Raw genomic sequence first — 16,395 nt, 5'->3', positions numbered from 1 at the left:
CTCTCACGGCGTGGCTTCGTTCTCTTCGTTGTCGAGCGGCGTAGTGGGTGCCACCACTTTTCGAGGACGACTACGAAACGAGCTGCTACGTATCTAGCGCGAAGGCGAAGGAGAGGAAAGAGGAGGCTTCGATCGGTAGACGTGCCTTCCTCTGATCATCCTCAACCAGTCTCACGCGTTGTAGAAAATATGGCGGGAACGGAGACGCCAAACGTAAAGTCCGACATAACGAACCCATCCTCTGAGACAAACGAAAATAATGCAAGAGAAAGGAGCGTTCAAGGCGGAGGTGGAGGTGGCGGTGGAGGTGGTGGAGGAGGAGGAGGTGGCGGCGGCGGCGGCGGCGGCGGAAGTAACCGTGGACCTCGTGGTAGAAAAGGAGGTACAAGATTTTCCGGCGGACGTGGCGGTGGAATGATGGGTGGAAGAAACGATGGACCGGTAAGAACGTTCATTTTTCTTTGCTTTCTCTCTTTCTTTCTCTGTCTCTCTCTCTCTCTTTCTATGTATATATGTGTGATATATATATATGTATGATATATATGCATATATATATATGATATACATATTTATGCGACAAGATCTTTGAATATTGGCCACAATGCGTCTCGTTTCGCGGCCATATTTTTTATTCTGTCCACGCGTCGTTTCTTATCGATAATTTTGTGCCCTTTTCAGCATGCTTCCTAATAAAAATTACGATCAGAATTTAAGATTTTTTTACTATGTAACTTTTATAGGATTAAAGATTATATATATGGAACCTATATGAAATCGTTTAAAAGATTCGATTTGAAATAAGACGCATATCGTCTTTGTTCACGATCGTTGTTTCTCAACGTATTAACTATATCAACTTTATATATTATTTTTGGGCTTCTCTAATACCTCATTTTATACGTATGAGTTGTTCTATTGCACACCAGCCAAAGTAGTTTAGATATATTTTATTGTTTCATTATCTGTAAGATATTAAAAGATTTCTAACTTATTTTTTTATTATCTAACTACATAACATTACTGTATGATTATATGTAATTTGTAGAACATTTTCACTTGAAGAAAAGTAGTCATCGGGTTATCGATCTTTTTTAGACGCCATTAGTAATCTTACAGAATGGCACGTCTCAAAATGGTTGCATACCGACGCGATGCTTCTATAGATGGCGCACTTTAAAGGAACACGTGTTTCTAATATATATTTCATATGCGATAAATTATGCTGTGTACTAGAGATTTTTTTTTTGTAAATAAGGAAAAGTTGAAAAGTGCCAATAAATTTATTAGTTTTATACTTCTTGTTAGAGATATTTGATAAATAAATTCAATAAAAATGTTTTAGATGAAAATGAGTGATTCCATGATAGATGGTGGCTTAGATAATACAATGTCGGAAGGAATGGGAGGTATGGGAGGAATGGGTGGTATGGGTGGTATGGGAGCTCGTGGAGGCGGTATGCGTGGTGGTAGAGGCGGCAGAGGTGGAGACCGAAATATGGGAAATCGTTCTCAAGATGTAAGTTTATAAATTTTTAAGTAAGAGAATAAAGAAGACATTTGGACGAAGATTTTAGACATTTTGTTATAGGATCGATTAATGGAACGGATAATGGCTATAAGTGGCCCTACACATGAGTTGCCACCTCAAGAAACTGCAGAAAAGAAATTCAGTGGTCGTAATCGCCTATATATTGGTAATCTTACAAATGATGTTACCGAAGAAGAAATCCAGGCGATGTTCGCACAGTATGGTGAAATATCCGAACTATTTGTGAACAAGGAAAAGAATTTTGCATTTCTTAGAATGGTAAATTACTTTAATTTTTAGATACTTTATACGCGTTATGATATTTTGCTGATATGATTAAAATAATTACCGTTTGATACAATTATGATACAAACTTAATGGCTGTAAATTTTTGATGATCGTATTAACCATATATATTTATATTAGTAGTCTTCTTAAACGAATTCAATTCTAATACAGTTTATTTATTGCTTATCTTAGGATTATCGAGTAAATGCAGAAAAAGCAAAACATGAGTTAGATGGAACTATGCGTAAAGGTCGTGCTCTTAAAGTACGATTCGCTCCTCATTCTTCTACGATAAAAATAAAGAATCTCACTCCATGGATTTCGAATGAATTGTTAGAGAGGGCATTCAGTGTATTTGGAGAAATTGAACGTGCAATCGTTATTGTTGACGACAGAGGGAAGTCTACGGGCGAAGGTATCGTTGAATACTGCAGAAAACCATCAGCGCAACTTGCTTTGAGAAAATGTACGGAAGGGTGTTATTTCCTTACTGCGTAAGTTTATTCAAAATAATTATTTAACTATCTTTATGAAGCCCCGAAGCCACGCTTGTGATAAATATTTCTTTATCAGCAAGTGCCGTAAATATTTTCTAGGGGAATAGAAAAATATATTCCACATATATAGGAACCATGGCAGATTATTATTCTTTATGCTGTGTGCCAAAAAGTGGAATACAAATTTATTTATTTATTCAATTTTTTTCTTTTTTTTTTATTATTAAGAACATTTATTTCCGAAAAGATAATGATAAATGTTTATATTCTAATAATTTTAAATAATTTCAGATCTCTTCGGCCTGTAGTTGTCGAACCTTTTGAACAACAAGACGATATCGATGGTTATCCTGATAAAAATTTACCACGTAAGAATCCCGAATTTTTCAAGGCTCGTGAAATTGGACCAAGATTCGCGCAAATAGGTAGTTTTGAACACGAATATGGAACAAGGTGGAAACAGTTACATGAATTATATAAGCAAAAAGAAGAAGCATTAAAACGAGAAATGGCAATGGAAGAAGAAAAATTAGAAGCTCAAATGGAATTTGCAAGATACGAGCATGAAACTGAATTACTTAGAGAACGTACGTATTTGATATTTTTGTCTTAAAAAAAAAAAGTAGATCAAAAACTTTTAATAGTATTATTCACATCGTAATTATTATTTACAGAATTACGTATGCGTGAAGCTGATAGAGAAAGACAGAAGAGAGAATGGGAAATGAAGGAACGACAAGCGGAAGAACAGAGAACACGAGAAGAAGAATTAAGGAGACGTCAACAAGAAGAAATGGCGATCCGTATAAGACGGCAAGAAGAAGAACTACACAGGCGACAACAAGAAAATAATTTGTTCATGCAGGTGAGTTTGAATAACTAATTTCGTTTTCCTGTCTCACTTTTGATTTTTTTAATTAAAAAAATAAACCGTTAGCGATTAAATAAATACTTAATTACAATGCATTGTTCGGTATAATGTACTTTATAAAAATCTAATGTTTAACGATACTTAGGGCTCTGCTCCTTTTATTTTTAAGGAGCAAGCGATGAGAGGTGGTGGTGCAGGCGGCGGTGGTGGTGGTGGTCTCGGAGGCGGAAAGAATTATGATTCCGTTAGTAATAGTGATCGCGACGGTTATGGCCAACCGGACGGTAAGTTAATTTTTTTCTTTAACTATGCTTTTATTGAATTTGAATGATTTGAAATTGCATCGTATATTCGTCTATTTGAAAAGAAATAGAATTTTAATTTTATTTGTTCAACACGTTGCCAAAAATGACGGCTATAAGCCATCTTGCACATGACGATTGACGCTCAATTTCATATGGCAATTATAAACAATTGAAAAAAAGTGTGTTTCTGAATACGATCGTCAAATTAAGTGTGCGGCAGCGTGTTAAGAAACAAAATGAACATCTTACGGGACTATATCATTCATTCATTTTTATAAATACTCACGCATATATATAATTGCTTATAACATCCGAGTCTACAGCAACAAATGCTAAAATTTCTTAAATATTAGTTAATAGCAATAGTAGAATGATTAAAAGTTGAAAATCATTTGCAATCACATTGTAAATGTTTTTTTTTTTTATTGTTAATTACAGGTGGAAGCAGTATGCCAGTGGTAATGTATCTTTTGCATTTACAATCTAGTTTTATAAGTTCTAATCTATATCTTTACATTTCTATCTTGAAACGTTTTATTTCTTCTTCTTTCTATATTTTTTATTTCTACTTTGACGAAATAATCACAAATAATCACGACTACATATGCCGCGAATCCGTAAATCGGGAAGATCAAACTACAGGTTTTTTTTTTGCATGAAAATATTGCAGCCAGTTTGATAGAAACTGTCACTGCCAATATCTCGATATTTTCTAGTGGTATATTCCATAATATCCCCGTGAGCATGCTGTCTGATATAACAGAGTTCTAATGTCTGCAATACTGCCAGATATGTTTTATTTATTTTTTTATTGATATAATTCTTTTTTGAACACATATAGACACATACATACATACACACACACATTCGTAAAATTACTTCGTAATAATATTTAAGAGGCATTAACATGTGGAGGCGTCAATGAGCATGTAAAAACGGAACATCTCTCGTTATATTGGGTATCGAAAGATATATAAGTAACATCCATTAAAATAAGAAACATTCTGCATATTAATTACTTATAACAGTTAACAACTATATGTATATATTTATATTTTTTAGAAATATTGAAATACGACGATCAAGACAATAATTTGTCATTTTTAAGCATTATAACACTTCTTCAATATCTTCATTCTTATATCATGCAAGATGTATTATACGATAACATCTTTTAAATATTTTTTAAGATAATGTTCATGAGTTATATCAAGGAATTGAAGTGGGGAAAAAACATCGCTATTTTTTAAACGCGTCATACTTCTGATCTCGAATTTTCTTGAAGGTTTTTTAGGGTTGCCCAAGTTTCTACATGACTCCGATAATCTAAAATTTTCTTTGCCGCCTTTTTCTTCGTGATGTCTTCTTAATTTAATTCGTTAGGATTGGGGAATATATATCTATCGTTTTTTGTGATTCTACTCTCGATCGAAAGCACGTCAATGTGTGAACGTATACATATGCATGGAATAATAATATATGTGCCTATTTTTATTACATTTTCTTTAGGAAAATAATATAATATAAAGGAAAAAAAAAAAAAAAAAAAAAAAAAAAGTGAGTTATGTTCACGAGATCTGTGAACTTTAACTCGGGGGTAAAGATATCGTAATCGGTGATTTTATATAGTACTTGAAATATATTTTCAGATCGTTGGGGGAAAAAAATATATATACACTTAGGATCTCTAATCCATGATCTATGTAGAGAAATTCTATAAAGAAATTTTTGTCTTCAATCGTAACGATCTTAACTTTTCTAACTTAGGACTGAAATTGAAACTTGCTACGTTTGGTCTCTCCACATGCTTGCAGACAGGAGACTCTGTTTTTTTTCTCTAGTTCAGTTAAGATTTAGGTGTTCATCTACTATGGAACTTTGAATTTTCTATGAATACAATATTTTTCTACTGAAATTGATTTCATATTTAATTTTCAATTTTTAATATTAAATATATAAGAAATACTTTTAAAAGGATTAGTTCCATAGTAACTATTTGCTGACCAAGCAATGCCCAATTTTATCAGACATTTTAGAGAATGTTTTATACGTTTACTCTCACAGTTTTATTGGATTATATAAATCTCTTAATTTTAATGTCTCCCACCTCCCCTCTATATATATATATATATATATACGATATGTTCTTTGTGAATAATTCTTTTAAATGAACTATGTGAAATATGGAAAATCTCTCTAGAGTCTGTATAGTACGTAGAGTTTGCTTGGAGATCTTGATCAAATCTCCTTGCTCCTCACACCGTGTTCAGACTCTAAACACTAAAAATTATCTGTCCTTGGGGTAATACTATAATATAATTTAATATTATATAAAACCAAAAATCAAAGGTATATTGCTAGCACTCGATATTTTTTAATCATTATCAAAAATGAGAAATATTAAATCTGACCTCTCTTAATATCGCTATAAAACTTTAACTCTAATATAGTATACTTTTTTCAATGTGAATCTTTAACAAAAGAGAAGGGAAAAGAAAAATGTTTTGAGAAATCTCTAATGAATGAAGTTTATGAATAATTTTTTTTCCCCGATTTGAAGTAACATTCACGTTTTATTTTGAGTATATCGTTTAAATACTCAATACTATATTGCATATGATTTTTTGTTTTAGCGAAAACTACTTCTAGTACTACGAAAAAATGCTAACAGCATTTTAGAAACATACTATTTTAAACTCTTCGATCACGAAGCGTTGTTGTATCAATGCGTTTTATATACTTCAAGACCTGAGTAATATGGTCTTATGAATAGACATTTTCGCGTTAACATAATCTAATTTTAATAACGATCACGTACCATCATGGCTTCTCTTTCTAAATACCTACGACAGCGACGAAGACGAGACTACGCACGCTCTAAACAATATCCATCATTGTGTCTGCATTGGGCATTTGCTTGGTCTTATTAAGAAATCGATGTTTAAATAAAAAAAGGAAAATATTTTATATACATATATATATAGAGAGACGCTTCTTTTGAAAGACGCTGATTTAAAAAAAGAAAAAAACATTAAAGAATAATATGCGTCTAAAAGTGAATCGATATATTAATAAATATATATCTCACGTATTCCAATATGTTATATCAATTATAATACTACTACTACTATTAGTACTACTACTATTACTATTACTACTACTACTACTACTACTACTACTACTACTACTACTACTACTACTACTACTACTACTACTACTTATACATATTATATAAACCACGCACGCAACATCTAACATTGTGTTTTCCCCTTTCTTTTCTATGTGATTTGACGAAAATTGTGACGATGACCTGTGCGCTGCTGTCAAACATGTGGATGGTCGCCCTGAAAAAACGTGCGAAAATCTATTTATGGTACATCCAAAACTCTGTTCTCGGTGTCCTGTTCTATCTGAATGAACACACGAAAACAAACAATTGTACCGTTCACGTCGGTGATCATATCTCAACGTACTACTCTTTCGGACGCTACGACATCATTAACAAAAAACAAAACTTCTTGACGAAACCTAAAAACGAAAAAAAAAACGAATCAAAATATGGATCAATCGGGATATCGTTCCGCGTGATTTATTAATTGCTATATAATATCGTGTATCGCATATATCACATTTGCTGCGAATGTTAGGATCCAAAGTCGTTTATGGACGCATACAATAACATGGATCGTGGTAGTCGCGGTGGCTATAGCGACGATCGGGGACAAATCATGGATTTGATGGATATGAGAGTAGATATGAGTAATATGGGTGGCGGTCGTGGTGGTAGTGGCGGAGGTGGACGTTGGCAAGGAAACGATCGAAATCGTCAAGACGATTATCCTAATAAAAGGAGACGTTATTAGAAAGAGAAAGAAAAGTATGAAATGAAATTTAAGATAGAAAAGCAAAAGCGAAAACAAAGAAAAAAAGATAAAAAAGCAAAACAAAAACCGCGTAAAATATTACACCTTTCTTCTCCATATCTCTATCTTTAATATCTCTTTCGAGACATACATACAGATCATTTTCGTTGTACGATTCGCTTCATTCTTGATACTATTTCTCTTTCTATCTCTCTCTTTCTCTCTCTATTTCTATCACTATTTCTATCTATCTTTTATAATGACTGGAATATATATATGTGTGTATTATATATATATATATGTGTGTGTGTGTGTGTTATATATACATATATATATATATATATATATATATATATATATATAAACCGATGAATGAATAAACCCTTTATCTATCTCTTTCTTACTATCTATCGGAATCTAAAGAAGTACATCATGCCTCTTACGTCCGATACAAATAATGAAACGAAGGGAAAGAAAATTAGTCTTCTTTAGAATCGATGAACAACGATATGTAGGGAAGAAAGGGAAGATTAAAAAAAGTGTCAGATATATCGTCCGTATATGAAAAAAAGGAAAAAATGAATACAAAAATAATGAAAAAAAAGGAAAAAAAAAATAATGAAAAGAAGAAATGGAGTAGTAGCTTCTATGAGAAAGTAGATCACGCAACGAGATACAAAACGTATGTGTGTGTGTATGTGTATACATATATATATACATATATATATATATATTATATATACACACGCACAAACTGTCCGATGTTCTCTGCGCTCGAAATACTTTTGCTGGAAAAAGAAAAAGAACAAAAAAAAATATCGAACTACAAAATATATATTTATAATTTACGATTTTCTAAGTTAAGGCATTAGGTTATACATACATAATATACATACATACATACATAATATACAAACATACATGCATACATACATGCTACGTATATAATATAGATTGCATTTTTTTCCCTTTTGGACCGAGAACGACATACTTCCATTTGCCTATTTTTCGAGCAAAATATCGTATAAAAAGGAGAAAGATATATATATATATATATATATATATATATATATTAAAATGTGTACGTTTTAAGAGTTTGTTTCGGTGCGCATGTACTTCAAAAATAATCATGTGAGAAATCTATAAGATTGATATATTTGACATTAACCAAAACTTTTAATCTCTATTCTCTCGGCAGACATTAAATGTACAATTTCTATTTCGTGCTCTTTACGAAGTGAAATATACTTTATATTGTAAAGTAAAGTTTGTTGTACGCTTTGAACGACGGATTAATTTCATCGAGATTACATTACATTGGACTTTTGTGAAAAAAAAAAACACAGACAACAATAAGAAAAATGAAATAACAAACGAGAAATCATCTCATCTGACAAAAACTATAATTTTATCAATAAAGTTTTATGAACATATAAATATCTCTCGAATCTCTCTTTATGTGATTTCTGCAGCTAGAGTCGCACAAGAGACGATCCTAACATGAATTTTTATATATGATTAACTCTGTTTTTCTTTCTTTTTATATATATACATATACACCACATACACACACAAAAGAAAGTCGTGCGAACGATCTTTCTGCAGTAATCTCTCAATTACGAGAACTTTTTTTTTTTTTTTTTTTTTTTTTAATGATCCGTAATGTTTTCTACTATCTCTTTATTTAATTGTCATTAATATTTTCTATCTTTTAGAAAGATATGGGAAAATCTAACCTCGCATTAAACATCGTTAAAAAAGTGTCTTTTTTCGCAGGTTAATTAAATTAATTTACCCGTGTTCAATAGACCGTTTTATTTAATAATCAATCTTGATAATGATTATATAAAGAGGAGTTGAATGTTAATGCATAAAGAAAATAAAAAAAAAAAAATAAAAAAAAAAAAGAATTAAATTCGATTAGATAGATTATATTATATACGTACCGATAAAATATCTTCTGAAAAAATGAGACCCTTGAGTAGTATTTCTCCATATATATTCTTATAGACAAGATATTCCGAGGCGTCCGTTTCGTATCGTTATCTTGTTTAACTAAAACTAACTTTTCTATAAAATTTATTTTATTTGACCTCGACTACATATTTACATGTTATATTTAAAACATATACATATATCTCATTATAAATTCTAATTTTTTTTTCTTTAATTTTTTTTTTTTTTTTTTTTTTATAATAGAATATATATATATAGATACATAGATTTAAACATACATTATTTTATTTGCTTAGTTTCATATCTTTTTTTATTATGATTTTTTTTTCTATCCATGGAATTTTATTTATTTTATTTTATTTTATTTTTTTTTTTTTTTATTTTATTTTATTTTATTTCGTTTTATTTTATTTTATTATTTTATTTTATTTTATTTTATTTTATTTTATTTTATTTTATTTTATTTTATTTTATTTTACTTTACTTCATTTCATTTTGCTTTGTTTAGTTTTGTTATGCTTAATTCCCCATTTGTTTCATATCCGATAGAAGGAAGTATTAATAAAAGAAAGAAAAAGAATGAAATAACATCCATTTTGTTACACGTATTAGTATATTATGATTTAAAATATTATGATTTAAAATAGAATAGAAAATTACGTAGATATTTATTATTATTTAGCGTCTCCTGTAAGTGAATCGAATGTTGTAAGATAATTAAGATTACGAGGAAAAAATTCGTTGGTTACGAACATATCCTTTTTTTGTTTGAAAAGAATGATATGTGTAATTATCGATATAAACAAAATCTACAATAATTATTCGGAGAGAAATGAAAGACAAATTTGTCGTTCGACGAAAAATAGAAAGGGAAGAAAGAGGAAGATATAAACAATATGTTTATTCCCGTTATTCGCTTGATTGTAAAATTATTTTATTATCAAGTTGAACGAACAACAAAATTCTCTCTCTCCCTGTTGTTCGTGCAATTCTCTCTTACGAAAAATGAGATGACTGACTCTGTTTCTCAAAGAGTACACCTTCATTAAAATGCCTGCGATTACAGTTACAACAATTCTACATATGCATTTGTAACACTGAATGATATTAATCAAGAGTCTTTTAACGGAGGAGAGACAGCACTCACAAGATAGGCTTACTTACTTGAAACTGCTAGTCAATGTGAAACTACCGTCACAAGGTGAGTAGATTTTGATAACAAATGTTATTAAGCATAATTTTATTTTAACATTTCGGGTGGGACGTTTGAGAATGAATTTGTGGCAAAAACTAAATAGCGAAATATTATTACCATCATTATTATTATTATTATTATTATTATTATTATTATTATTATTATTATTATTATTATTATTATTACCATTATCATTATCAACATTATTATTATTATTACCATTATTATTATTACCATTATTATTATTATTATTATTATTATTATTATTATTATTATTACCATTATTATTATTACCATTATTATTATTATTATTACTATTATTATTATTACTATTATTATTATTACTATTATTATTATTATTATTATTCGTTTAAGAGAGATTATAACCTGTTTGTCATTTACAGGAAAGAGCTATGTTTGAATTTTTCATTGATTTTATAATCTGTGTATATACATATATGTATACATATTGTCGTTTAATCCTTAATTGCGATTGATAGAAAATTATGACGACGATTATAAATCCCGATAAATCTTATATTTTCCATTAAGATGAAATACGATACTTAGACTGCATAAAAATTGTGAGAAGGGAATGTTTTTATCTGATCCAATTTTCATCAGCCTAGACCTTGTTTATTTCTACTCAAGACAACCGACCTATCTTTGCTCATGCTTTGACAATGGTTGTCTGGGTTTGTAATTGTGATCTGGGCTGTACGACTGAAAACAATATTTGACGAATAATCGATTATACCAATATCGTTTATTTATCTCTTCTTTGGGGGTGTGATGTCGAAATTATGAAAAATAAAGTAAAAAAAGTAAATAAAAAAAAAAAAAAATAAAAAAACTATATACACGAAAAAAGTATCTATATATATATATACGTCTTAACTCTATCGGAAAAATTTTTACTTGCCACAAATCTGAAAAGAAATTCTAATTGATGATTATAATCAATAATTATAATGATAATTATTAAAACATATATAATGTGTTGGTTTCGACCAATGAATTATTAAAAATTGATATATCTCGATTAAAAACGGTATCTACTAACGAAAACAGTCTCTAATATTTATAAAATATAAAGTTATTGGTGAAACCATTTGTTATACATATATTTTTCTGATATCTCTAAAGAGTGAAAGATCAAAAATTTGAAATACGACAAACTTTTTGTCGTATGTTTAATTGATATATAAAATTAATCACTAAAATACCTTATGGCTATCGTGATATTATTTATAGTTATAATTATTCCCTCGAGAATATATCAAAAACGATAAATTAAATTTGCAAATTTGTAGGAAAACGTAACTTTTTTTAATTCTTTAATGTGACGGTAACTTATTATAATTATGTATGGTTGCAGATTATAGCAGCTGCTGGTTGAAGAAACAATTTGATTATCGTTATCGAGGTTAGTTAAATTAATAATACAATTTCATTAAATACACCATTTTAAAAAATTGGATAGTAATTGTATTATCGCTTTGATTGTAGTTATACTTACTGGAATGAAGAAATATGTGATCGGGAAAGCACATGATAATGGAACATGTCCAGGATAGGGAAATTAAGGATTTTTAAAAGTATGTATTTGATAGCATTAGATCAAAACTAACAGAAACTAAGTCTAATTTTCTCTGTAGTCATTAATGAACGAACACTGGTCGTGCGTAGATATTAATGTTTGGAAACGTTCGATGCGTTTTATTGATCATTGTCTTTGGATAAGAAATCTTATTTCTAATTTTCAATTCGTAGAATGTTTGAATGTTTATACATATATCTATTTTCTTAGAATTGACATTTTTCATATTCAATTATTTATGTGATGAACACTTTCAACTGGAATTAACGATGATAGTATTCTCAACGTGTTCTGATATTAACGTAGTTGAATTTTTCTTTTTTGCTTCCTTTCCTTTTTTTTTTTTTTTTTTTTTTTTTTTTAATGCAAGTATTTTTATTTAAGAATAAGTAATAATCAAAGTTTTTGTTTTTATTCAATAGAAATGGGAAAATGCTATCGAGTCCGTATTCTATAACCAGAAAAGAGTATAATACTGCGCATGGAAATATTTTATGGAAATAAAGGTAATAAATTAAATACATAAAACAAAAAATTGAGAAATTTCGTTATTTCTATTTTAAAATGAATTCGCAAATAACAAAATGATGATTCCTTTCGGGACTGAAGCCTGATGACAAACCTTAAATCCCAACGTGTAAATCAACTGAAGTTATGATAACCTTTTATACATTATTTTTGTACGATATTGCTTTTGTTTTCTAGAATCATTGTATGTTACAGATTTCACATTGAATTACAAATTGTTGGAAGGAAGAATTTTCGTGGATGATGGCGATAATGATACAGTGGTAATTAAAATGATTTCAATTATTACTTTGAATAATGAAAAATAAAACTTAGTAAAAAATACGATTATGATACAGTTTCAGATTATGGCCAAAATCTATCCGTAAATGTATGTTTAATGAAATTATTACAAGTATGTTTGCTATAGTTCGATATAAATTGTTACGTATCTATAGTAGACCACAAATTCGTAACTTATAACCGCGCTATTGGCGATCGAGAATGCCAACGAAGCTTCGCAAGCACGGTTGGAATTTTGCCTGGAATCTGGAATGTAACGTCGTATGTTCTCCTCCATTGTCATGGAAGATAATATTAACTGATGAACTATTGGCTAGAGTCCTGATATTAAAGATGACAAATCACGTTCAAAAACTGATACCTAAAAGACAAAAGTCTACGAATCTTCGTATCTGATTATTTTACATTAAAAAATATATTATTCTATTGTTTGTTATAGAATGAAAATAACTGAATCTACATAACGAAGAAATATATGAGCTAAATAAATAAATCGGTGGCCATTAATAACAACGTTTAGTTAGAAGAGGATTCAATTATAATTATTAATTAGTAAGAAACTTTCAATGAAAATTATTTGTAACAAATAATTATGAACTACCTAACACATTTTACTACCTTTATAAATGATCCTTTTTTCGAAGTATTTACGAATATTATTAGTTCTTGAGATATATTACTCTATGAATAAAAGGAATGTTTCTTCTTTATTTTGTGTGGCACACTGATCTATATAATTTTTTGAAAAAGGGTGAAGACGTTTACCTATATGAATTATTTTTAGAATATATTTGTCATCTATTTGCTACTATGCTAACTTTATATATATCTCCAATTGAAAATAGACTCGAAGTAAAAATTGTTTTAAAGGAGATAGAATGCACTTTCCTTTCAACCCCTTTGCTCTATAATATCGTGTAAGAGTTATGCATATGCTTTTTGCAAGTCTTATAAATATAAGAAACACGAGTTTAGACTCATAGTACGTATATTATAGAACTACACAAGTAATATATAGGATATAAGAAGTATTTAAAGGTAAATCGAGAGTCATGTTTGTCGTTAATCGTCGTCAGACATTGTCAAGGATCAGAAAAACACGAGTGAGTCCGTGATTGAATTTTTACAGATGCATTAGAAATTTTGTTTGCTGACTGATTTTAGCATGTGCCGTCACGACATAAATCATACTACAAGGATTAATATACAATTTATCAAAATGGCTGTGATGTAAATTTAAAATTAGAATTAATGGCCACCGATGTACATGATTGTGAGAAATAAATGAAATTTTTTTGATTTTTAATATATATGTGTATATATACATATACACACACACATACACCTCTTTGTACTTCATTTGTATTTCAATAATGGGGAAATAAAAGGAGCAGGGAGGGGTTGAAAAAGGGAGTGTCTTGTCTCATGATTTGAGCAATCATAGTAAAATGTGTGTGTCGTGAAAAAAGCTTCGACAACATTTTTATTGTTAACCGCAGAAAAAGCCATATACACTTTCACACGAAATCGATCATAGTTTATAATAATATCGAAAAATTTACGGTAATTAAACATTGTTGTACATAAATATAAAGATGACATTGCACGTTCTCTCATGTGTGCCAAAACTGTACAAAAATTATTCTTGAACATTTTCCGCAACACTCATTGAACAACTTATTACTCGGTGAGACAAATGGCGTATTTTTTTCTTTATTCATTATTTATTATTATTATTATTATTATTATTATTAGTATTATTCATTATTATTATTATTATTCATTATTATTTCTTTGTTTCTTACGTCTCCATTAGTAAAACGTCGCACTAATTGCATTTCTGAGGTGCGCATATATTTTAGTTTTTTTTTTTTTTTTTTTTTTTTTTTTTTTTTTAGAGCTTTTGTCTTTCGTATGAGATGCGATATATTTCAAATTGATAATCAAATACACGGCCGGAGCGGGTGGAAGGAACGATTTTTGGTGTTTTTTGCGCTTCTATAAGTCTATCTAAAATCTATGTATTACTTTTTTTTAGCCGCGACGATCAAGTGCCGACCTTTCTTTTTTCTTATTTTTTTTTCGTTAATTTTTTATTTCTTGCTCAATTTTTTCTTGGTGCTAGTCGAGTAAGTGTTATTTATTTTTTCTTTTTTTTTTTTACTTAGCACGCACTTTTCGTCGTTAATCGTTTACTTCTTTTTTTTTTTTTTTTTTTTTTTATTTTTTTCTCTTTATATCGCATTATTCAGTACAATTTTTTTTAACAACAGCAATTGTTTTTTTCTCTTTTACTTTTCTTTTTTATTTATTTTTTTTTTATTTTTGAAGTAAATCTCTTTTCATCGTAAATCTCTATTAAATATTATGTATAATATATCTCATCTAGAATTCCTTTGCAGTGACTTCGTTAGTGCAATTTTATTTTTTCTATATCATCGTATTGCTTTACCTTTGCCTCAGGGAGACATTTTTTCTCCCATTTTTATTCTTTTCCTCTTTTTCCTTCCCCCTTTTTCACTCTTACAATCGTCTCACACATCTCTCTTGTCTAGAATTTCTCTTTTGTTTTTGTTTTCGGTGTCACCAACGCTTCAATTAACTCCATTATTCGTTAATACTTATTAAATATTCTTTTAATTATTGTAGATCACAGACAACTTGTTCTTAATCCATAAAAACAATTCAATTATTTCTTTCTGTAAGTTATCAACGCATATGGTGTACGCGCGTGGCACAAACAAGATGCTTCGTTTATCTTTTAGGAATGCTCGCGACGAATCATTTTGAAAAATCAATTTAAATAAAAAGAAGTGTATATATATATATATATATATATATATATACATTTCTTTTTATTAAAATTTTTTTGAAGTATATTTTTATTATTTATATATATATATAAACAAAATTGGATACCGAGCTCATGAAGAAATCGAGATCGATGAGAACTCTGAATGTTTTCGACGGAAGTAACTAGCTGATATTTGCACAGTCGACTCGTTTGGTCGATATTTCCGGTTGACATAAATGCGTCAACTATATACATATGCGTGTATGTCAATCGAAAGACGAATATACGGACGAAATTTCGATGGCCGTCTTTCTTTGTCCGATGTACAGTATATATATACATATAATATATAATATGTAATATATAATGTTTTATAAATAAAAATAAAAACTTTGCCAACAATCGATTGAAGTATAAGCATTTCTATTGCGCCACTTGCGTTAATTTGTTATATATTTAATATACTTATAAATGACTAGGGAGAATTATATCTTACGTATAAGTGCTTCCTCCTTGTATCTTTTTTATATTTTTTTATCTTTTCTCCACGTTTTCTTTCGCTCACTTTTTCCTTCTCCATGTTCGTTTTGTTCTTTGAAGTATATTTTTATTTTTATTATTATTATTATTTTATTCTTTTTTTATTTATTTATTTTTTTTTCTTTCTTTTTTACTCACCGCACGCATA

General features: G+C 29.3%; 1 protein-coding gene across 7 annotated transcripts; it reads left to right on the top strand.

Moving 5' to 3' along the window:
• LOC124949647 (hrp65 protein-like) lies at positions 1 to 14,524 on the top strand. 7 transcript variants are annotated; one of them, XR_007101118.1, is made up of 13 exons: positions 1 to 441; positions 1,343 to 1,516; positions 1,589 to 1,807; positions 2,009 to 2,310; positions 2,605 to 2,900; positions 2,988 to 3,178; positions 3,330 to 3,468; positions 3,928 to 3,947; positions 11,882 to 11,929; positions 12,013 to 12,101; positions 12,526 to 12,609; positions 12,827 to 12,894; positions 13,353 to 14,524. XR_007101118.1 is itself a non-coding variant. In XM_047495110.1 (9 exons), exons 1-9 carry the CDS (start codon positions 190 to 192, stop codon positions 7,350 to 7,352), a joined length of 1,782 nt encoding a protein of 593 aa, XP_047351066.1. In that variant the 5' UTR covers positions 1 to 189; the 3' UTR covers positions 7,353 to 7,369. The 7 variants fall into 7 exon arrangements, 4 of the variants coding, with proteins under 4 accessions (XP_047351066.1, XP_047351065.1, XP_047351064.1 ...); XR_007101119.1 differs by having other exon boundaries at positions 12,970 to 14,524; XR_007101120.1 differs by having other exon boundaries at positions 12,713 to 12,894.
• The last annotated feature ends 1,871 nt before the right edge of the window (positions 14,525 to 16,395 follow it).

This window comes from Vespa velutina, chromosome 6 (genome assembly GCF_912470025.1).
Source record: "Vespa velutina chromosome 6, iVesVel2.1, whole genome shotgun sequence".
Classification (NCBI taxonomy): Eukaryota; Metazoa; Arthropoda; class Insecta; order Hymenoptera; family Vespidae; genus Vespa; species Vespa velutina.
This window is presented reverse-complemented; position numbering and strand designations above follow the sequence as displayed.